The sequence below is a fragment of the Oryzias melastigma genome, linkage group LG4, assembly GCF_002922805.2.
Source record: "Oryzias melastigma strain HK-1 linkage group LG4, ASM292280v2, whole genome shotgun sequence".
NCBI classification, from domain to species: domain Eukaryota; kingdom Metazoa; phylum Chordata; class Actinopteri; order Beloniformes; family Adrianichthyidae; genus Oryzias; species Oryzias melastigma.
Genome location: NC_050515.1, coordinates 10,565,763 through 10,589,933, shown reverse-complemented (window position 1 = coordinate 10,589,933; position 24,171 = coordinate 10,565,763). Strand labels below are relative to the sequence as shown.

General features: G+C 37.3%; 1 protein-coding gene across 4 annotated transcripts in view; it reads left to right on the top strand.

Moving 5' to 3' along the window:
- camsap2a (calmodulin regulated spectrin-associated protein family, member 2a) overlaps positions 1-23,425 on the top strand; it is a 37,446-nt gene extending 14,021 nt beyond the window's left edge. Inside the window, exons 5-19 of one of the 4 annotated variants that reach the window (XM_024279261.2) lie at positions 3,565-3,597; positions 4,705-4,846; positions 5,406-5,545; positions 11,260-11,350; positions 11,853-11,943; positions 12,023-12,054; positions 12,149-12,218; positions 12,866-14,960; positions 15,536-15,672; positions 15,953-16,176; positions 17,487-17,559; positions 17,914-17,979; positions 19,857-19,972; positions 20,220-20,338; positions 20,423-23,425. In XM_024279261.2, coding sequence (XP_024135029.1) covers positions 3,565-3,597; positions 4,705-4,846; positions 5,406-5,545; positions 11,260-11,350; positions 11,853-11,943; positions 12,023-12,054; positions 12,149-12,218; positions 12,866-14,960; positions 15,536-15,672; positions 15,953-16,176; positions 17,487-17,559; positions 17,914-17,979; positions 19,857-19,972; positions 20,220-20,338; positions 20,423-20,728 — 3,735 coding nt within the window. In that variant the 3' untranslated portion in view covers positions 20,729-23,425. The remainder of the gene's footprint in view (positions 1-3,564; positions 3,598-4,704; positions 4,847-5,405; positions 5,546-11,259; positions 11,351-11,852; positions 11,944-12,022; positions 12,055-12,148; positions 12,219-12,865; positions 14,961-15,535; positions 15,673-15,952; positions 16,177-17,486; positions 17,560-17,913; positions 17,980-19,856; positions 19,973-20,219; positions 20,339-20,422) is intronic. The other 3 variants (XM_024279262.2, XM_024279263.2, XM_024279264.2) reach the window with 3 other exon arrangements.
- The last annotated feature ends 746 nt before the right edge of the window (positions 23,426-24,171 follow it).

Genomic DNA, 24,171 nt, shown 5'->3' with positions numbered 1-24,171 from the left:
TTCTTTTCCTCTCCTCCCTCAGCCGTAGCTCTCCTGATATTGCAACGTTTACATGCCTGAGGGACAGTTTCAAGTAAGATAAGTAACATTATTGGCATTTCTTAAAGTCCTACTCCAACTATGTTTTGTAAAATCGATCCCAGTGGACTTTTAATTAGGATTATGTTGTTTTTAGCCAAAAACAAAAAGCTTGTGCCATTTTTTTTAAATTATTTCTGCAAAGTTGCTGTAGTTTATCAGAAATTTGCTTCTGAGTTGTGGGCGGGACAGTCTACAATGATATCCCATCATTCCCTTGTTTAGATTCTCTCCCGCTAGCTTGCAGCTCCTCACAACCCTAAGCTAACATTAGTGAGCAATTTCAGAGCCATCTGGCTGTACAGTTTTGAGCCAAATGGCAGCTCAGACAAAGTAAAAGAATACATGAATGGATCTATTTGTCTGCAAGTGGATGCTTCACAATTGAAGCGGAGCAGGGAGACTTTGCCCCGCCCATGTCAGTTACCAGGTCACAAACCTGAGCTTTTGAGGGTTTTTATCTGCTCCTGATCCATTCTGATTGGAAAAAATAAATACTCAGGAATGCAGTTTTAATCTTAAATTATTTTATATTCTCCATAATGAGAAAAATGCTACAAGAACACATTAAAAACACATTTTTCATTGGATTTTTGTAGCATATTTGCCTTTTGACTGCAACGTATTTATCTCAGAATTCTGTCATTGTCATATTTGTGACCAGATACCCTAACAGAACCTAAGTAGTTTAAACTTCCGTCAGAAAAGTCACCCATCTGAGTTTTGGATTTATCTCAGTGAGTATTTAGTAACTCCTGAAATTAGGATTATTTGTTATTCACTGTTTAATATTTACTCACTTCCTTTCCCCCTTTTTTTCACCACAAGATCCGTGCTATTCAGTCAAAGTAGACGAGCATCATTCATAATCCAGGGTGACCCTTGTTTGGTGTTCAGCCCACAGTCTGAATCCGTTATATAACTGAATGTGGAATCATCAGTATTTTCAGCGCCGTAAGACATCCTTGTGTGGGCCTGTCTGTGCATTATTTATGTGGTTTACCCCGAGTAATCTCTGTCTGCATTCTGTAGGGCTTTTATCGTCTATCTCTGATCCAGTGAATAATATCAAACTGGAAATAGATTAAATAAATGAGAATGTGAGAAAATGTGACATTATGTTAACAAAAATCCTTTAAAATCTCTAAAAAAAAAGGTGTTTATTTGCTCATTTCTGGATTTAAGCATTCACAAATACTCAGGTTGGTAATACATGAGCTGAATCAATCTGTGAAAAGTGTGAAGTAAAATAGATTTTAATATATTGTGTTATGTTACTGTGCTGGCACAAATCACATATATTGCTTGTTTTTAAGTAGCAGAATATTTTATTGGTATTGCAGATTATCAGATATATTTTGCACCAAAGGTAAAAAGCAATTAATTCACTAAGATTATTAAGCTTTTTTGTACTTGGTGTTTGAGTGTAATATAAAGAAACCAAATATTTCAGTGTTTTGTCTTTAAGTGTGTTTCTTGATGACATAACTTGGTTTAACAGAATTTGTTTTTTAGATTTTGAATTAATCTGATGGTTTATAGAAAGAAAAACGTTTCCAGTACTGTGAGGCTGATTACAGTAGGTTGTGTTTGCATTCGAGTCTCAACTGCTGGCTGTCTTCTGCATGGAGCCTCATCTGCTCATTATTCTGGATTAAGTTATGCTCTTGTTTGGCCCCCAAGCCTCTTAGCTGCAACTTTAATGCCTTCAACGTTGAACTTTTTGAACTTCTGCACAGATTATCGTCTGTACAAATCTTATTGTTATATGCTGCCATCACAACTGCAAACTAGCTGAAGGCACATGTTGTTCCAGTTTAGACTGCAGTGAAATTCATGGCAACTGGATGCTGCAGACAAATAGTTACACAGAAAAAAATAGATGTTTGCTTCTTCTAGTTGCAGATCTGATTTGATTCTTGAAATAGTTGCAATCCATTAAACATGTTACATTTTAGCCACCTTACACCTGTTTGTTTAGCACACACAGAAACAATGGTGGGAGCCTTTTAAGGACAACTTTGTTGTTGGATTATGGTTGGTATTCATTATTTTTTAGGGATGAAATGTTTAAAACAGATTCAGGATTGAGAGGAGGAGACAAATCTAAGTATGAAAAGGTAAACAGCAGCTCAATTTTGAATGATGTCGAAAAATAAAGTCACAAGTTGACTAAAGTTTGTTATCTTGGGTTTGTGTCACTGTAAACACTACAGTGTTTTCATTTGTGTAAAGAGATAAGAGGCGAGTTTTACCCATCTTCCCCGCAGGGTGTTGATTGCTGTTGACATTGTAACCTTGTTTAGTCCTTAATCATCAGTTCAAATACATTTCATTCTTACATGTTATATTGAATTTCAAAGGGCAGAGCTGCTGTTGTAATTAGTAGTAGCGTTATTATTATCTTGTCAAAAACATGGTATAAATGCAGACATATTTTTTTCTAATATTATTGAAATGATCATTTCAAAATAAACATGTTTTTATTCACATGTAGAAGACTTTTCATTAAACAATAAATATTATTTGGTTACTTAAAGAATGAAAGGAGTTTCCCGCATGTTCTGATCTAAAGGTTTTTATTAAAGTTTTAGTAACAAAACAGGAATACATGATTATTTTTTCAGTTTACTGGAAACCAAACAAAACTTTTTGGTTTAATTAAGAACAATTCCAAATATTAATTTGAAGAGCTATAAGTTCCAACGTTCTGATTTAAAGAGGGCTCAAAGGAAAATAGTTTTTAATGGTTGCTCAGCTTATTTTAGGCTAAAGACTGAAGGAGGATTACTCATGATCTTAGAAGGAGCATTAAAAGACCAAAGAATTGATAAATATTCTTAAGGTTAGCAGCAGATCGTCAAGACAGATGAAGAAAATGCATGTGGTTTTATGCTAACAGATTATTGTGGGGAAGTGGGACCTGGTGGCAGAAAAGATGGCGGCCTGAAAATCATTAAACAACAGGAAGTTCAAGACTGGAACACCATTTACCCCCTCACCCCCGCCGCACATTTCGGTTGAAAAATACTCAAAAAAGACTTATTTATCCAGCAACTCTAACAGTTATGTTGTTGAAACAAAGGATGTTTAATCTAGTGAAAAGCACAAAATATTTACAAAACAATCAATAATGTGTTTTTGAGGGCACTTTTTGTTTATTACTACATGATATTAGAGCTTTGTCTTAAACTCCAGTTTGGTTTTACAGAAACAGTATAAAGTGTGACTGTAGCTGTAATTCAGTCTGCCCACATTTGTGCTAAAGTGCTGTCAGCACTTCTCATTTCCACACTTTAAGCAAATCCCTTTTTTACATAAACATTAAGGTGTAGGATTTTCATTTGCACTTAAATCAAACTGTGTTTTTTTTTCTCTTTGGTAGAACAATAGTTGTGTCTTTCTTTGTAATACTAATCGCATTACTAACTAATCTCACTAACAGGTTTTCCTTTGTTGTTCTCTTCCTCCTTCGCTGTTCTGCAGTCTCCAACTAAGTGGTACATGAAGCTTGTGCCTGTAAGTGAACTAATCAATCCTTTTATTTGTGTCCAGAGTGACATTCTCATCATTTTCCTTTCTCTGTTGCCTTTCATTATCACATATGCATGCTAAAGCTGTGACATCACTGGTTTTATTTCTGTTTCGATCGAGTTAACACCATCTTTTCTATCCATGTGCTTTTTTTTTATGTACAGCAAATCATTGACATGGATCATTTGATTTTCCATCTACGTCATCACAGATGTGCATGAACAGTTGGTGAGCAGAAAGCTGTGTTCAGTACCAAACTCGAGGAAACAGCCTAGACTGACTAAAAAAAATGTATAAAATATACATGGAAATTGTTTTATATTTAAAGAAATTTAGTAGATTTTTTTAAGATTATACTAGGAAAAAAGCAAATATTATATATATATATATATATATATATATATATATGCATGGGCCAGATATGTATGTATATCCAACGTTAAATTAATGTTTTAAAAAAAGAAGGGCTGTATATTTCAACTTAAGTTTTTCTTACTGAACTGAGTCATTAGAAGCAGATCAGATCATTTATGATCTTCACTATAGTTTAATATTTAAGCTTAAAAAGTTATTAGATTATTTATCCAAATGATTTTTTTGTCCATCCTGTAGTAAAGCATCATCTGGTATAAATACTTTGATACTTTTTCATCCAAAATGTTTCCTTATGTTTGCTAATGTGAGAGTTTCCAGTGTGGTTACATGGAATTGGGGAAATCACAAAGCGGTCCCAGAAAATGACCAATAAAAAAGCATTTCAGATATTAAATGTCAGAGAGAAGCTGGTTCAAATAATCCTAGCCCTCCCTAACTGAACATTTTTGACTGATAATGTTCAGAAAATTACTATTTAGTCAATTGCTATAGTTATAACAGGTTATTAGAGTATCAATGGCGACTTTTCAACCACATTGCTGATCTTTAACCAATTTAAATGCTTTTTAAGTTTCCTCTCAAAGACTCCAGATCAGTTTCATTACTTTCACAGATGACTAAACTTTTCATAAAAAGAACAAATACTGCAGATGTAAGAAAGATAATGCAGCTTCGTCCTCTTAAAAACTGCTTTACATTGTTCTTTTCATCATACAGGCCCGTTATAGGAAAGAGCAGCCCTCTACCCAGCAAACTCTCTGGATTCCACCAGTGGACAACCTATTGAAAGACACCACAGATGGTTCGGCTCTCGCTGCTCTGATCCACTTTTACTGCCCTCAAGTCCTACCACTAGAAGGTGAAGAAACACAAATATCAGGCAGCTGTGTTGGTCTATGGGAAGCTGAGAGTGCATTAGATGACTTTTGGATATGAGTTATGTCATAAGACATGGGGGAAAAAAAGGTATTGGGACATTTTTTTTAAATTGATCAACGTATAGCACCACCTTTTGACTGATGATATTTAATCTCAGAGTTTTCAAGGACTTTTCCACTTTAAGTACCATTTTTAGAAAGAAAACAACTTTTGACTTGAAGAAGCCACTGTCAAACTGAAAGCTTGATTATTGGAAGCGTCAAATGTCAAAGTGAAGAAATTGAAAAATGAGGTGAAAGTGAAGACATGAACCACGAATTTACGTGTTCTTCTTGTGGTTTATTTGTACTTCTTCTGTGGCTTTAACGTTGGTCATTCGTGATACAGATTTGAAAATTGCACGTAAAAGACCACAACTTTTCTCACTGTATCTTCACATATGACCAATTTTCCTCCGTGTAATATCCGCAAAATGTACGTAGTGGCAGCGTGACACGGCCTTTAGATCACTTTGATACCTAATGTCTCCGTTCCTCTAGATATCTGCCTGAAGGAGAATATGACTCTGGCTGATCGGCTGTACAATCTACAGCTCATACAAGACTTCTGCAAAGACAACCTGAATAGTTGCTGCCACTTCAGCTTAGAGGACATGCTCTACGCCTCTTCCACCATCAAGGTACACCTTTACTTGGATCCATTATCAATTAACACCCCCCTTTTTACTTGAGATAAGGATTTGAATAAATTGATCATGGAGTTGTTGTGTCTTCTGTGTATTTAGTTGGAAAGATTACAGAATAAACTTTTTTAGTGTTGAGGGAATACTTTATCTGACTGCAAGCTTAATTTGTTTTAATGTTTCTGTTTAACTGTACATTACTGATGCAAACCACTTTTGCTTTTGTGTTTAAACCTTTGGAAATTTTTGATTTGTTCTCATTAATCACCAGCTTCATTATTTCTTCATTAACTGTATTGTTTTATTGTCTTTTTTTCTCCTAAGATCTTTTTTCTTGTTTTTTTTAATTGTCGTTCTTGTCCAGTTTGTCCTTTCTCTCTTTCTTGGTTCTTGCTGCTTTGTCCTTGAAAAGCTCCTGTTTTCTGCATTAAGCTGACTCTGTCCCAGATTTTTATACTTTGGCAACAAAAGCGTACATTAGTCACTTGAGCTTTTTAATTTTCTTTCCTTTGTCTGGAAACGCACTTTAGCAAATGTTCAGATATTCTTGCCCACATCTAAATATAGCTTTTTAAAAAGTGAGATCAAAAGCATGCCTTTGACATTACCAAACCACAGTAAATGACTCTGTAGATGCGTTACCATTTCTTATGATTTTTTTTTTATCAAAACCCCATGATGGTCGTTATACTCAGTAGGAATCAGCAAATATCTCAACATTCTCAAAACATTAAATAGAACCAAAACACTGCAAATACTCTCCTTTGTCTGGTTTGCTGACCTTCATCGCTTCATCCTGTCCATCACTTGTTTTAGCTGAGAGCTGCAGTTTGGTGTTGATGGATGAGCCTGACTTTACCTTAATGTCATCTCAACATGTCCTCATGAGCAGAGCAGTGACAGCACAGGGACAAGAGAAGTCAGAGGAGAAATAAAACTCACTCGAAAGGATCCAAACAGGTCTAGTGCTACATACGCATGTAAACACAAGTTCTTGAACGTGGTTTTAGCATTTGGTGTTCACACTGGACTGTTGCTACATGATACTGGCATATTTACTCACAGTAAATAGAGGCTTTGTGCTAAATGTCTAACATAGTTTTTTGTCCCAGGCTTTTTCTTTCACATCTCTATTCCGATGTATGACAGACATGGTGTCATAGAATTCCAGTTGGGCACAAACCACAATTATTAATTTCTCCTTCATGGTCAATTTACGACACTTGGCACTTCTGTGATTAATAAAGTGCCTGATTGGTCAAACGCATGTTCAATGGCTGATCATTATGCTTATAGATCACCAAAACAGACTAGAAAAATGTGTGTAGCAGCGTGTGAACGCCAGAGTTTTAAACACGAAACACGCATTCATGTGTTTCTATAAACTTTTCACTGGAAGTTGTCACTTAAACAAGCATTGCCGAGGTCGGTGTGAAAGCATTATACTCCCTGCTTCTTTATTATTCAGTGCAGTTGTTGTTACAGATGTTGCAAATGGTAAATGCTGTTTAACCCAGTGGTCCCTAACCTTCTGGACGTGGACCAGTACCGGTATGACCTCTTATTTGAAGGATTTTGTTATTTTGCACCGACTTGCCTAACATCAGGCTCCATGCTGCCCAGAGCCCACACGCGCTCTAACTGCAAGAAAAGCATATAAAGTTGTGTGAAGCGGCCAGCAGCAGCATTCTGCTGACGCCAGTGTCTGAAGGGATAAAACTGTCCCAGCAGGGCAGAGTTATTGCCTGAGAGAAGTGGTGCGGCCAAAGCCGCATACTGAACCAGTTGGATTCAGTCACCTTGACCCAGATTCATGGCGGGCACACCCGCAGTAATTCTAATGAAGACCCTATTATACAGAGCAGAGCAGAGTTAGAGACGAAGAGACAGGTGGGACTTAAAACCGTCTGAAACCAATACAAGGAGCTCAGCAGAGACTCACGTCTTGAATATATTTATTCTAAGCTGTTTCTGGGCTAATTCTCTTGTCATGTGTGATTTGGTTTGGAGGCATCAAAAAGTAACAGAAATGTTTAACAGAAAAAAAGGATGTTAAAAATCAAACTTATTGCGTGGATGCAGCATTTTATAATAAAATCAATAAACAGGTTCAATAACACTTTGCAGACGTTCAGATTATTGATGTGCATCACTGTAATCTATAGTCATTTACATGCAGAAAAACACGATTCAATCCCACTTTAAATAAAAAAACATTTATTCTCTGTCATTTTTATTTGTTTTGTTGTAAAAACAGTTTTCACAGAACAAGTTATTTAAGATAATAAATTGGGTAAATTTTACTAATAAAATATTTATTTCTAACCTATTAAAAATAACAGAAATGATTTTATCTGTGCCTAAAAACAACTAGAAAGATTGCTTTAAAAGAAGAATTAATCCATCTGATGAATGGATTTTGCATTTTCTGTGTAAAGTTTAATTCTATTAATTGATTATTTTCTGTCCAGTCCTAATTTGAATTATTGACGAGTTGCTTGTTTTTCCGTCACTAAATGTTATTTGCTTGAACAAGACAAGAGAAAGAAACAGGCAAACTGTAAAATTAATCTTTTTCATGTGGAACTTTTATTGATGGGGTTAATTGACAATTGGATGTAGAGTTAACATTTCTGTCTTTGTTTTGGGTTTCTTAAAATAATTTAGATGCAGGAGTTGGAACTTCAAGGCCTCAGATTAAGTATGAATTTTTGTTTTCTCATCTAAATATAATATTATTCGCTATGTGAATAGAAAGCTACTGGACATCCAAAAAAAAGGCAACATTTTACTCATTTGGTGAAACAATGATCAATCCAGCCTGTGTTAATTAAGAGACCAAACATTAACCTTTTGGAGCCCCTCCCCCACTTAACACATTTGGTACTTAAAGCCTTTTGGTACTAATGGACATAAGCTACTAAATCAGGTTGACGCCCACCTATGTAATGCCTTTACGTATAATTAATTTACAGCACCTGTCAATTCAAGATGGAGAAAGAAAATTTTTTGCCATGCTCTCTTTCTTCATAATATCATACAAAGATGCTCCAACATGGTCAGTTTGCTCTTAAAGAAAGATGTTAAAAGGGATTTTCTAACTGTGGAAAGGTTTTAATTTGAACAAACTCGTGATTTTCTGAAGGAAACTGACAGCAGAGAAACGTAAGAAATGATTGAGTGTTCCTTCCAGATTGGAGTCTCTTACTGGCTACTAAATTTGCTGCAGATCTTATAATCAACCTTCTGGCCCAGTAATTGTTGACCTCAATGCCCTTCGAATGCTCAGTGTGTGGTCAAGCCTTTTGTCTTCCAGATAGGATTAGGCTCCTCCTGAGTGACCTGTGCCATGCTTTTTTTTAGTAAAGCAATGCAATTTGCCAGTTCATTCACCATCCTTCTGGATGCATTTGCAGCACGGGGGGCTTCTGCAGACGGGATTATCCCCGAATCTGAGCTCTGCTCTTCTAATCACCAGTCAGGCTCCTCCAGTCACTCATTTGACTTTAGAAACGAGCAAACCTGGAGATGCTGCAGACCTGGAATTCTTGAGAATGTAGTTCTGGCAGAAATGTGATGCTTTCTTATGAGTGAAAAAAACAATGGCAGTAAACAGGTGACGGATAAGACTTCATTTCTTCTTCAATAATTGAGGATTTCTTCTCATGCTGAGCACACCTGAAGGTAACCAGTAGGTTGACTTATTTTTTTTTCTTGCTCGAAACGTGAATTTGTAAAGAGTTGGTCTGTTTCACCTTAAGAGTCAAATGTGTGTGTAAAGCAAATATTTGACCTGCTTAACTTGAACTCCTCGATAACAATCTGCTCTTTTCTGTGCACACATACAAAACAAAGGCAGCTGCATACGCTTGCATGTGGGCATGAAAAGGCCTCCAAAAAAGAAATATGTTCCTGTGAAAACAGCGCGGTGATACTGGTGCTAATTGCTTCTGTGCCTCCCAGTGATACTTGTTCTTGTGTTCCAGTTTGAGGAGTTAAAGGGTGAATGTTAGACACATGAGTGTGAGCGGGTGCAAGTTGACGATGCAAATCAAGTGTCCCTGTTGTCGATCGTGCATCAGTGGCTTTGTGTGGCGCTGTAGACGGAGGGCAGGTAGAGGGTGTGTTTCCTCAAGGTCATTCCTGCTTTGCTGCATTTGTTTTGCTCGTTGAGAGAGAAACTGCCGACCATCACTTATAAAATCCAATCAGATTTTTATTTTTAAATCTAATTCTCTTATTTGTTGTTTCTACATAATAAAAGAGAAAAGTGTACAAAAAAACAAATTTTACATAGTTATCTTGAGCATTTTATGATTCTAGTTTACGTGGATCTTTTTACAGTGTGAGTGTTGACCTGATTTAGGCTGCAACACTTGAATGCAACCATGTCACAAGGAACATGCAATTTAGTTTATCCTGCACACTGGTGACAGATTCAATATCAAAAGAGCCATCCTCTATTGTATAAATGATATTTCTGTTTATGTTGCTCCTGGGGGCTGATACTAACTAATCCATGTAAGCAGAAGATTATGTTATTAACTATGTAAAAAAAAAGAAAGCAATATTTTCTATGGAGAACTGCTGTCGCTATCAAAACCTATGCATCCCTATCCTTAGCTGTTAAACTCTAGCCGTCCTGTTAAAAACCTTAAATTCAGGATTTTTCCCTCTTTAAATTGTTACACCTGCATTAAAAAAAACATCAGGAATGTAATTTTATCAGTAGGAATCACTAAAAATAAACAATTTTACAAAAGTTTGGTCAAATTGGCTAGAAAAATAAAACTTGATATTTTACCAAATGCACCGTTCCACCTTCAAGTTTAGCCACAATGTTTAATGTGTCTACTTTAATCACCAGATTTATTTAAACTGATGTAACAAGTATAAATATTAGATTATACTGTAGTGATATTTGTATAGTTCATTAAATTTGTCAAATAAAAGCAGTATTGATGCCCATATTTGGCATTGGCTGATGTTATTGGCACATATTTACGTGGTGATGGAAATTCATGTTGGCCACACATCCAGAAAAGATGCACACTGGTGCATTGCCCATATTTATTTTAAGTGCGTCCAAGGCTTAATTTGGTTGTTGGTTGCACGCATTTAAAGTTGAATTTAGAGTTAAAGTCAGATTAGCTGTCATGCTCCTAGGTGTGTGAAATGTGTTTTCTGCATTTGATCCACCCCCTGCAGGAGCGGTGAGCTGCAGAAACTGTCCCAATCAGGAACTATTTGGTGGTTTAAACTTGACCGTAACCACAATCCTAACCTTAACCCTTCCTCAGGGTCCATGATGCCAAGGAAAAAGTTTAGCACAGGCCGTTAAGATCATGTGTGAATAGTCACTTTATTTGGCATTTGTGAACATGTTTTAGTTTTGCTCTTGTTTTGGTTCTATATCTTAAAGACAGACACTATGACTTCAAAATGCATTACATGTATTCAAAAATGCCTAATTTTCTTATATTTAATATGTGTTTGTTTACAATTATTTTGGTTTTGGTGGCCATTTTTAAGCCTCCATTGCCTCACAAGGCAAAGGGGACTTTTAACTATGGTAGGAAATGTCAACAGTGACACCTGCTGTATAGAGTCAATATACTTAAAAAAAAAAACTCTACATCTGAAACCTCTTTGTATTGACTGGGGGCTCAAAATAATTTAGTCAAAACATGATTTTATTTTTATTTTTTCAGAACAACTACCTTGTGTTCATGGCAGAGCTTTTTTGGTGGTTTGAGGTCGTTAAGCCATCTTTTGTAAAACCAAGAATCATGGACGTTGAAGGCAAGTATTAAACTCTTACCTAACAAACTATGGAGAGAAAATAGACACTCTGATTTGTGACAGCATAATTCTTGACTTGTGTGTAATTTTGGATTTGTGTGTGTGTGTAATTCTTGATTTGCAGTTCATACAATAAATTTTGTGCGTTGCTTTGTGTTATTCCAATTGTTTATTCACATGTACAAACATTCAGAAATAAAAAAAAATACAATTTACACATGCGTAACTTGAAATTACAACTAAGAACACAGACAAACCTCTGAAAATTATGCAGGAATTGCTTGTTACGCACACATAAATCAGCATTTACACACAAATCTGATTCAAGACTCTTAATGTTTCCAAGATTTGTACTCACAAATCAAGAATTACACACACAAATTGGGTTGAGTCTATTTTCTGTCCATAAAAATCCCATTATTATGTACTGTATGATGATTCAGAGGAATATACATTTTTAGCTAAAGCTTACTTTTTATTTTATTTTGTTTTGTCCCTTTAGAGTCTTCATCTTTGATAAAGAATTTGCCAGCTGTCTCTAAAGCAACCAAGAGAAGTTTTATGGAACAGCCTCCAAGTCCTGACAGACCCAGGTACTGTGGTCCAGTCATCAAAAATAATGTTTGTGTATAAAAAACAAACTGATACATGTCATTTTGTATTTCTGTATAGTTTACCCCTCAGACCACAAACAGGAAACTCAGGTATTGTTATTGCCTCTGCATTGAAATCGTATTTTTAGGTCAAAATGCAAAAATAAAAATCTTGCTTTTTGCTTTGCTTGGTTGTATCCTACAGGAGAAATCAAGAGGTCAACCTCAATGTCATTTGTTGATGGCAACCTTGGCACCTGGCCCAAGGAGAAAAGGTAAGTAGGGGGGTAGAGAAAAATAAATTTGCGATACTTTGCAATACTTCATTTAGCGATACATTAAAATGCTGATAAGGGGATATTTAGGCAAGGCAAGTCTATTTGTATAGCACATTTCGTGTACAGAGACAATTCAAAGTGGTTTACATAAAACATTAAAAGAAACAATCAAGAGAAATAGTAAAGGTGTGATTATTAAAATAACATTAAATAAATTAAAAAGAACTGAATTTAAGACAAGCTTAGACAAATAGTGCAGATGTGAACTTTTGAAAACATACTAGTCAAATGTGGCTGAGAACAGGTTTAATTAATTATTTATTACACCATGAATTTGCTTGAGCAAAAGCAACTTGTATATGAGATACAGTTGTAGTGCTCAGCATTGTTACCATTAGATAAAATTAATTTTTACCATTTTATTACAATGAATTAATATTCAAGTAGAGTTTTTTTTCTAAGTCATGCTCTAAAAAAATAGTGAAAAATTGTTCTGGTACTGTCTTGGGATATATTGTGATACATATCATATTGTAAGATGGGTATCGTGATACGTATCGCATCCACAGGCTCTATATCTTTTCTGTTTAGCTGCAACAAATAGCAAAAAATGTAATAAAAGTGATTTTTCTTTTTCTGTGAAGGTCCGGTCCGTATGGCGTGTCTTTCGACATCCCCTTTGACAGAGAAGACTCTGCTTCCGCCTCACTTTCCTCACGTGGCATGGTCCGGTCCATCAGTACTGATGACGGTTCTGGTTTTAAGGTTCACCATATGCCCCGAGGGATGAAGCGCAACCTGTCCTTTCAGCCAGTGAATGGCCAGAGCATTGGCATTGATGAGGAGGGCTGCCCCGACAGCCTAGCAGGCTTGCAGCCTATCAGGCGGGAATACCCCAATGGACACGGGAGTGGCCTGGAGAAAGCTCCTTCCATGGAAGAAGCCCTCCAGATCATCCACAGCCCAAGTAGGCCCCCTGTAGAAGGAATCAGCAATGGGTTCTTTCTGCACAGTCAGAGCCATGGAGCTGCTGCTGGTGGTTTAGACCCAGTATCAGAACTGGACTCCAAAGAGGCTTTGAGCCCCACGGAAACCACAGAGGTGGACACAGGCATCCATATTAGAACAGAGGACATGCTGGATGAAGATTCCTCTCTGAGAGATTGTTCTGTGAACATGGAGCTCGATGTGGAGACGCCAAGCCCCAGTCCGAGCAGTCAGAGCAAATCCCCCTCGGCAATTAAGATGACCAGCTTCGCCGAGCAGAAGATGCGGAAGCTCAGTCCATCTGCCCAGGATTCCGGCAGGGGCAGCAGCAGCTCCATGAAAACCACTCCGGAGGGCTCCGAGCTTGGCCTTCCGTTGTCCGTCTCCTGGGCTCCAACCCCTGAGCACAGCCCTGTCCATCAACAAGCAGCAGCACCTGCTCCTGCACCGGTCCAGCTTCCCCCCAACGATCCCGCTCAGGTCATGGCTACAGAGATGGTACATCTGAGGATGAGGCTGGAGGAGAAACGGAAAGCCATCGAAGCTCAGAAGAAGAAAGTAGAAGCTGCTTTTACAAGACACCGGCAAAAAATGGGTCACTCTGCCTTCCTGAATGTAGTGAAGAGGAAAGGCGACGGGGCTGCTAGTGAAGAAGGATCAAAAACGGAGGGAGAAGGGAAGTCGGTGAGCACCTTTAAATTTGGAAGGAACATAGCAGACACCCCTGATGGAGCAGAACAAAGCAGCAAAGCCTCATGTTGGCAGAAAACACCCGCTGCAGGTGAAGAACAAAGCCACTCTCATGTAACTGAAGTGGATCTCTCCGAGTACACTCGGTCAATTGAGAAGCTCAATCACTCTCTAGCCTTCCTCCAGGCTGAAATGCAGCGGCTAGCACACCAACAGGAAGTCATTATGGCCATGAGAGAGCAGCAGCATCAACAAGCATGGGTCATCCCTCCGTCATACGCGAACCCCTCACCACAGAAACACACTCGGGCCGTCATCAGGTCCTCCGGGCCGTCCTCTCCCGCCGACTCACCTCATTCCACTCACCGCTCCCCGACTAACATCAAGCGCAAATCTGCATCGTTCCACTCGCGCAATCCCCGCGCCGCTCGACCAAACGAGCTCAAGTTGACCCCGTACAATCGAGTCCTAACAGCCCCACAGTCTGTGGATAGCATCCCGAGGCTGCGGAGATTTTCTCCCTGCCAGCCGTTGGTCAGCTCCTTCATCTACATGGGAGAGAAGCCGGCAGCGGCCGGTCCAGAGACAGTAGCTCCTCCCGAGGATCATAACAAAGAGACAGATTCAGCTTCGTCTCCAGAGAAGGAGATACCAAATATTCTTGCAGCCAGTTCACCACCTAGTTCCCCCAACATGCAGAGAAAAGGAGAGGTGGATGGAGATGAGCAAACCCAGGAGGGAGAGAATCCGTCCAACTTCCCTGACATTAAAAAAGATGGCCTCAATGATAGAGTTCAGAACTCATTTATAGAGCCCAAACCTACTGTGGAGTTCCCTGAGGTTCTGGCCCTCCCAGTGGTAGAGACCTTTACGGTGACACCCACAGAGATGCCTCCTCAGCCACAACCTGCTAGCCCAGCCAAAAGCTGTTTAATCGAAGTCCCACTCTCGGTCATGGAGCTCCCGGAGGCTCTGATGATGGAGGACGCTTTGGAGGCGGAGCAAGACAGCGTGGAGAGTGTAGATGAGGAGCAGAGGATGTGTCACGGGTTCTTCTTCAAGGTAACTCGAGATGTGATCAGTAAAAGTTGAGTTTTATTCCAAAAATGTGATGATTAGTGAGTCAGAGAGCATGAAGTCCACAGACAGCATCCTTAAGTTGTTGTTGGAGATTGTTGTCAGCTGCTGTCTAGGCTTTAATGTAGGTCAGAAAACTGGGGCTTCTGTGAATTATTCAGACACAGCTGGGGAAATATGAGGGCTGAGAAAATGAATTTACACATGAATCACAATCCATAGAATAAGCTGGTCTGTACAGAAAGAGAAAACCCTGTTCAAAGGATTAATTTTAATTGAATTCTGGTTTAATTGCATCTTTTTTTCTTCCAAAAAGTCTGACCTCTGCTTGAAAAATGTATTAAATAATCTTTACATAATATTAAAGAGACTGAAGTACTTCAATTTTAAAAAGCTAATTTTGAGAGGGGTATTTCATAAAAACTAAATACAAATATTACTTTTAACAGTTTTTCTTCCATACAAATTGTATTACATTCAAGAAATGTGAGTTAACATAAAGAAAAGTTAACAAAATATGGTTCTAAAAAGTCTCTATGCACTTCATTTTTTATGCTCAGGATGATGGAAAGGCAGAGGAGAACATGGCACAGAAAAGAGCTGCACTGCTGGAGAAAAGGATGAGAAGAGAAAAGGAGAACCAGCAGAGGAAGGTGCAGCTGGAGGCTGAGCTGGAGCAGAAAAAGGAGGAAGCTCGGTATGAATATTTGTCTACTTTATTTTTAAAAGAAGCTGTCCATATTTTGGATTTCATTTAGAAGTGGTTGAGTTACTTTCTTAAAGCCCAGTATCTGTCTTATTAATAGACCAAAGCCTAAATATGTTCAATCAGCCACTGAATGCATAAAATACATCTTTCCAAAGTCACTTGATGGAATCAACAAAGGAAATCCTAATCCTTTTTTTTTACCACCAACTTCACCAAAAAACACAGAAGGTTGTTTGAACACACTCCCTCCATCCCTCTACTTGTTCAGGCTGAAAGCGGAAGAGGAGCGTGTCAGAAAGGAGGAAGACAAGGCCAGGAAGGAGTTCATCAAACAGGAATACCTCCGACGGAAGCAGCTGAAGCTAATGGAGGACATGGACTCCATCATCAAACCCCGAGCAGGTGGGGGGACCAAGCAAAGGCGGAGCCGACCCAAGTCCATGCATCGCGACAGCATCGACTCTCCTAAAACACCAGCGAGAGCCGCCACAGGTAACCATGGAGACAACGGCTTCTGGAAATTCATTCCATCAAGTATATTCGCGTCCTGCTGCCCTGCTCTGCCACTAAGAATGTTACTATGTGATGTGTTGCAACACAGAATAGAATAGATTCGAATTTTTATTTATTCAGAAGAAAATTCAATAGTGGCGAGTTGCTTATCCCATAGCACTAGTACATCGAATAAAAATAAAGAAACAAACTAAAACCATAAAACATTTAAAAATTAAAATTCAATGTGTTTTTCTTTTGATGCTCAGTCAGGAAGTTGTACTGTCTTAAACCACGGGGGACAAAATACTTCCTCAGTCTGTCTGAGTAACATTTATATATACAGTGGGGTAAAAATGTTTTTAGTCAGCCACCTATTGTGCAAGTTCTCCCTCTTAAAAAGCTGAGAGAGGCCTATCATTGTCAGCATAGGAATACCTCAACTATAAGAGAGAAAATGAGAACAAAATCTAGAAAATCACACTGATTTTTAAAGAATGTATTTAAAACTTATGGTGGAAAATAAGTATTTGGTCAACAACTAAAGTTCATCTCATAATACTGTTATATATTCCTTGTTGCCAATGACAGCGGTCAAGCGTTTTCTGTGAGTCTTCACAAGGTTTTCACAAACTTTTGCTGGTATTTTGGCCCATTCCCCCATGCAGATCTCCTCTAGATCGGTGATGTTTTGGAGCTGTCGCTGGGCTTGTTTGTAGGTGACCAAATACTTATTTTCCACCATCATTTGCAAATAAATTCATTAAAAATCAGACAACTTGATTTTCTGGATTTTTTTACTCGTTTTGTCTCTCATAGTTGAAGTATATCTATGATGAAAATTAAGGGTCTGTCTCATCTTTTTAAGTGGGAGAACTGCAGTAGGTTTCTGACCTAAATACTTTTTTTGCCCCATTATATGTATTAGCATTAATGCTAGACAGAACTGTTCAAACTGGATAATAAATGATAGCTATACTATCAAATGGCAGCTGTAAAATCAGTCCTTTAACTTAAAAACAACTTTTAATCAAACTTTTGAATTTACAAAGAAACACTTTCATTTATCCCAAAAAAAAAGCTAAACAATTATAATTCACTTAACATTTGGATGCCTGACTTAGCAACTGAATATTAAGCTTCATAGTTTTCCGGGTGCCTTGTTGCTGATTCCAGCGAACGTGTGTGTCACCAGTGGCATTGCTTTGCTTGGTGGCAAAAATCAAGTTTTGTTTGGGCAGGCGTGATTGGATGCAAATAATTGTCCAGTGCATATTTTATTGTTTAGTCATACCAACTTCTCTCTTCAGTCTCCAGCTTGTCTCTAGCGTCCCTCAACCTGGGCGACAGCGATAGTACTCAGTCTGACAAGAGAGCATCGAGGTGGGGAACCTTTTAAATATTTATTATTCATTTATTAATTTTATGACATTTTCAGGATGTTTTTCTTAATTGATAGTGGTAGGGCTTTTTTTATTTTAGTTTGTTTATTTTTAAGTATGAATGTGAGACATTTTGTTTAAATTATCATTGTTTTTTTAGTGTATCAAATCATGCATGTGTAGTTAATAATGTAAAGCATAAATAATGTTCAGCACAAATAATAAGCTGTCAAAAAGTGTAATCATTCTTTGCATTATAAAAGCTGATTAGGAGAAATGACGGGATGACTCAATTTTAATGTATTTTCCTTCAATTCTCCATTTTTATGACTTTCTTCATCCTGTTTCACATCAGAAGGGCTAGTTTAGCCTCTAGCAGTCTCTTCTACTTTTTGAACTCTCCAAAACTCAGAAGGATGAGGTTAGTTTCCTCTCGGAAGTTATATTTGGTAGCACTTCACGCTCTCCTGATCCCAATCCTGCACTGCACTTTTAAGGATTGAGTAAACACTTCCAGTCATGAGCAACAAATATTCTTTACCTTATGCAACAGCCTCATCACAGCTTTCAAATAACAGACCTGCTTTCTGCACTTTGCAACCATAAACACCTGTTTCTTTTATTAATCACAGTTCTCTGTAAACTTGCTGATGGATCTCATTATAGAGCGTTTTCCAGTCACCTTTTTCTCCTCATACAGAAAGACTCTCTTTTAGGAACCGTTTCAGGGCCATATTTTAGACGCTTGTGGGCTATGAAACGCTCCGTAATGAGATTGTGCCTGAAGTTTGACCAGAAACAGTCCAATCATTTTTTTCCACATGAGTTTAAACTGAATCTGTTTTGGGTTTTTTTTATCGTTTTGGATCCTCACTTGATGAAAGTTTTTGATGAACTCCTCAAGTTAACCTCTAAAAATCTTATTTCCTATTCACTGAAATATAAAGCTTCTTTTGGCTTTAGTTGCACCTACTGAAATTTTTAAAAATAAATTATTTGTGATGTACATGTACGTAGGGATGGGCCGATAGCCTTTTTTTTTCAATCAATAACCGATATTTTCCCTGCAACTCTGATCAATAGCCAATATTTTTTCAATACCTACATTTAAATGTCTAAAATAACACAAAGTTAAGAGATTTCCTTTTTTATTTATTATAAATGTAATAACCTTCACTATCAAAATATTAGTATAAACTTAGCTTTAATATTCAGTTACCTTTATTTGTAAAGAAAAACAAGATCACCTAAGATCACTTGAAAATAATATTATTTAAAGAAAGTTTTTTTGTTTTATGCAACAAAAAATAAGTAGGAACTGCTTACTGAAAACAACATATTTTAAACTGTAAACATACAACTTTGTAGTTTAGTTTGTTTATCACTGGTTTAAATGTAGACTCTAGGATGAAGTTTTTCCCTTTAATGTCACAGTAGGTGCTAACAACCAAATGCTAACTTCTGCTGCAATGTCATGAATAAATAAATAAAACAAAACAAAATTATGCAATCATCGTAAAACTTGTATTTTCTAAATATAATAATAAACGTGAATCCATCGTGTCTGTAACTTTAATATTGTGAGCATATGTGAAACATTCAAGAGTTAGTCGCTGCATTTTAGACAGAGCGGTTTGGTACTTGAAAACAACTGTTTCCATAAATCCATATTTGGTGGAAGACTCCTGGTTTTGTCTGTAAACAGCTCTTTTCTACCTAAAGAAACTCTCCTAATATGTCTTTTGTTTGGCTTTCTTAGCTTTTAGCTTTCAACATAGCTCGCTCTCTGAGAAGTCGCTTATGAACGCGACACGACAAGACAGGCGGATGTGGTGGACCAAAATTGAGTAAAATAAAGCTAGCAAGCCTGTCCTAATCATAGCGCTTCTCTTGACATAACCAGCGGTCGAAGTAAAAAAGAAACATCTGTGGATTATATTGTTGGAACTTGTGATATTGGACCGATACCGATAATCTCAAATATCAGACGGTACTGGCACTGATACATTGCCCCCCCTACATACAAGTTGATTAACTTGAGTGAGTTTTAATAATTCATAATTTATTTATTTTTTGTATAAAAAGGCAAATAAAGATGTACTGCATGGGATTAAATCTTTTTTTTATACCCTAAACTCACCCGGCTATGCTTCAAAGCATTTAATTTCTTATTATTTGAATGTGAATTAAATTTTCTGCCTTAACTAACTAGCAGCCCCGCCCTTTTTGCAGTTTGCTTTGCTAACTAGGATTGGCTCCAACAAAGAATATGTGAGCATGAAACTGTTTGTACTTCAGGCCCGAGTCTGCAGACGGCTTCCTGTCCCCAAGTCGCTCCAGCAGCAGGAATGGAGAAAGAGACTGGGAAAATGCCTCCACCACCTCATCTGTCACATCCAATACTGAGTATACTGGTGGGTGCAGCGTTTCTTAAGCTTTCTTGAGAGTTTCATGTATATTTTTTTTTACCATTCCACCTTGCAACCATTTGTTTTTGACATGGTTGCTCACATTCCTTTGGCAGAAGACCTGATGACATAGAAATCTTCATACATGATTTATCAGAAGAGTAAAAATAGGGAGGCAGGTCTTTTTCTGTGGTCGGCGCGGTTGCTACGGCAGCACTTTAATCACGATGTTCTGTATTCTCTTCTCATTCAGGACCGAAGCTGTACAAAGAGCCGAGTGCCAAATCTAACAAGCACATTATCCAGAATGCTCTGGCTCACTGCTGCCTCGCGGGAAAGGTCAACGAAGGGCAAAAGAACAAGATCCTCGAGGTAAATATGAAGGAAGTCCTTCAAAATGATCAAATTAGAAGTCACTTTAGAATCTAATCTGCCTCTTGTCCTTTTTCTTAACAGGAAATTGACAAATCTGAGGCCAACAACTTCTTGGTTTTGTTCCGAGATGCGGGTTGCCAGTTCCGCGCCCTCTACACATACTGCCCTGAAACAGAAGAGATCGCCAAACTGACGGGCATCGGGCCCAGGGGCATCACGCGCAAGATGATCGACGGGCTCTACAAGTACAACTCAGACAAGAAGCAGTTCAGTCAAATCCCAGCCAAGACCATGTCAGCCAGTGTGGACGCCGTGACCATCCACAACCACCTCTGGCAAACCAAGAAACCAGTCACCCCGAAAAAAGTAGTGCCTGCCCCCTCCTAGTCCACCTCAATCCTACAGTCGTGACCATCTCCTCAGAAATCTCTCTCAATTTGCACTTCATTGTACATACCCATAAGGATTCAGACACCTGCAAGTTAGCTGTGTGAAAAAGTGTCTTTTCTGTGCTAGTTTTTTTTTTTTTCCTGTAATCTCTGCGTCATAAGACTTTTAAGAAAATCACTTGGAATGTATGACACTATTTATTGAAGGATGATAGAATTATGTGATCATTCAAGCTTTTAGAGATTGTCAGAAAAAGCAGTTATTGAAGGTTTTTATTGTTTTTGTTTTTTTTAATGTGCCAAAAAGCAAAATAGACCGTATGAATGCCGGGATATTTTATTCAGTACACTACTTTTTTATTTTTTATTGTGTTTCCTTGTTGATGTGTTTTTGTTTAGTGTGTAAGGGCCATGAAGTGATTGTAAAGCACACATTTTTGTGTATTTGAAATGTTTTCTTTAGATCTGTGGGGAGACCGTTTGTGTATTAATGCAGGAATACATCGCCATCTTTAATCAAGAGCATTTTATTTAAGTCTGTAAGAGAGTTGTTCCTCAAACCTCCTGGCTCGTGCTCATAGTGTGCCTTCCTGAATTAATGTTTTGCTCTCCACTTTGAGCTAATTTTCCTTGCAGTTAAGCTTTTTTGTGTATTTATAAAGTGACAGTGAAGCCATATTATGCTAAATAATTTAGTGTGTCATCAGCGTAGCTACAAACTAGTGGTGGATCATAGTTCATTTCTTTTCCTCCATGTAGTTCAAATACACAACAACAATCCTCTCTAATTACCTAAATAATCATATTGAATAAATCTCTTGAGGTAGCGAACAAATTCATTAAATTCAATTTCACTTAGGTGCATTTGCTTATTGTTTCTTTTATATTTAACCCTTGTGCTTTCTTATGGGATCCAGATGACTCCGCCCTTATATTGATGTGTGATTCCTCTCATGACAAAGGTGGACAAGATTTTATCTCTGCCACTGAAAACAGTGAAGATAAAAAATCCTTAGTCACCTTAATGCTGAGCTATTTTTAACTAAAACTAGTTTAAATATTTTTGTATATAAGTAAGCTGTTGTTTCCTTTATTGGTTTTACTGTGGAGAAAATGTAAATTCATTTTAGGGGAAAAAAAGACCAAATTCAAGATCAGAAATTTTCCGTAACATTGGAATATTTGTTTAACCCTTTAACACTTGAGGTTTCGCCGGTGACGCTTAAACACAACATTTTTACATGCTGTAACTTTTAAATTGTTAACACGGTCGACGTAATTCCAGTTGATTCTGAAGGAGAAAGGGGAGTGATAGTGATAACAATTAAAACATTACAGTAAATCAAAGAATATAAACACTTCAAAAAGGGCAAAACCATAATTCAGGGTTGCACGTTTACATATGTCAAGGCGCTCTATGAGCACAAGAGGAATGGCTTTAAGGAAACTAAGGCTCTAATAAACAAAAACTTGATTAACTGTGGCACAGTACATGTGACTTACCCCTTAAATGGAGGAATGTTGAAAATCTTAAGGGCCAAAAAAACAATAATTGCATACAGCTAGTGTTAGTCACACAGTGCATCTGTGTTCTGCTCAACAAAGTCAAGAGATTTTGCTTTTTTAAAACCCTTTTTCAGAAAACTTTTTTTGTTATTTGAAGACTGCAGGACGTTCCTGACGATCATTGTTTTGAGAATTCTGAAAGTAAAAATACAAAAAAAAAAAAAAATCTGAATCTTTTGGAAGTTGTGGCTGTTAAGTGTTTCTCAGGAAAAAAAAAAAGGTTTTAGAAAAAGTATTTTGATGGGAACTTTGAGCTCTACTATAATAAACCCAAGTTTGTTTATAAGTGAATAAATTAAATGTTTATTTCTTTTTTTTTTAGTTTGAAAAAAAAAAATCACACTGATCCCTTCAAGATAATGCAAGACAACGTACAATCATGAAATCATTCACTGATGTTTGGAATACGCCCGTTATCCAAAGAATAGTGACACAGAGAACTTTATTTGCACATTTACTTTAACAGATTTAACTGTGGGCTTCTCATTTAATCTAAAAGCCACTTCCACAAGTTTCAGACATTTTCATGAAATGACTTTTAAGTTAATCATGATTAGGGCTGCCCGCTTCATTAAACATGTTTGAAACTTGCATCCTCTCTGTTATTACAGCACTTGATTGTATCATACAGCATCAAGTAAGATAAATATCAGAGAACTTTACTTTCACCTGTAAATGAAAAAATAATTATAAATCAGTGGTGATTTTAATATGTTTTTCCACAATCAAAGTCATAACGCAGGATAGGGTGAGGAGATCTCTGCACCTGCATACGGGTAGATGCTTGTTTAAGTTTTTATTATTGTCTTTTTTCTTTCGCCTCTGAATGCCAAATTATCACTACATGCAATTTTTAAAGTAAGCAGTCTCATAGCATGGTGTTGTTTTCAGTAAAACATTGGAGGAGGAATGAAAACAAGGAAGATTGGTGTTTAGCTGCTGTTACTTTGAAAAGATTTGTTGTTCGTCTTTTGGCTGTTTAAGGTCAATGCAAAGGATCATGTAAAGATTCTAACGACAAGTTCAGTCACGTGAGCTTCTTTATGACTCCTGTTTTGAACATGTAGTCTCCATTTTTTGTTCTTTTTTAAATTATTCTTGCATTCAATAAAATCAAGCATGGCCTCAACTTCTCAAGCTGTGATAATTTTGAATATTGAATTCTTGTTTTTTTTGTAGTGGTTAGCACTGATTTGGCGATATATCGCAACATTTTGTTTGGCAATATTTGTATCGTTTTAAAATGCTGACAAGTCAAAATCTAATTAATTATTTATAAGCGTCCTTCAGCGTCTTACTTTTGTTTTCCATACTGTTCGGGCCCCTGAACCGTTTAAGTGCTAGATTTAGCCACGTTGGAAATAAACAAGACTTAATTTCCGCGATCATATTCTAGAACCTTTTTGATTAAGACACATTCATTCTATTTTTTTGTCCTTATACTGAAAAATATTTTGTCTTGAAAATTACACAATGTTGACTGTTCCCTTTGAAAAAAAATATTTCTTAATTTACCAAAGTACTACAAATGTGCATGGTTCAAAGCTACTTGTATACGGGAGACAGTTGCAGGGCTTAATGTTGTTGTGATTATTAAAGAAAATTCATTTTACCATTTTATTTCAATGAAATGTATTTTAATATTCAGGTAGAGTTTTTTTTACGTTTATTTCTCAGTGTAAAATTATTCTGGTACAGTCTGTGAATATATTTCAATACGTATCGTGATACATGCATCAAGATATGTTTTGTATCGCCTAACTCTTGCCAATACACACCCCTAGTTATCACTCTCCCCTAACGGTAAGAAGACCCTGGTTCAAATGCTAACTGGGATCTTGCTGAATGAGCACTCCAGCTTCCTCCCACCATCCA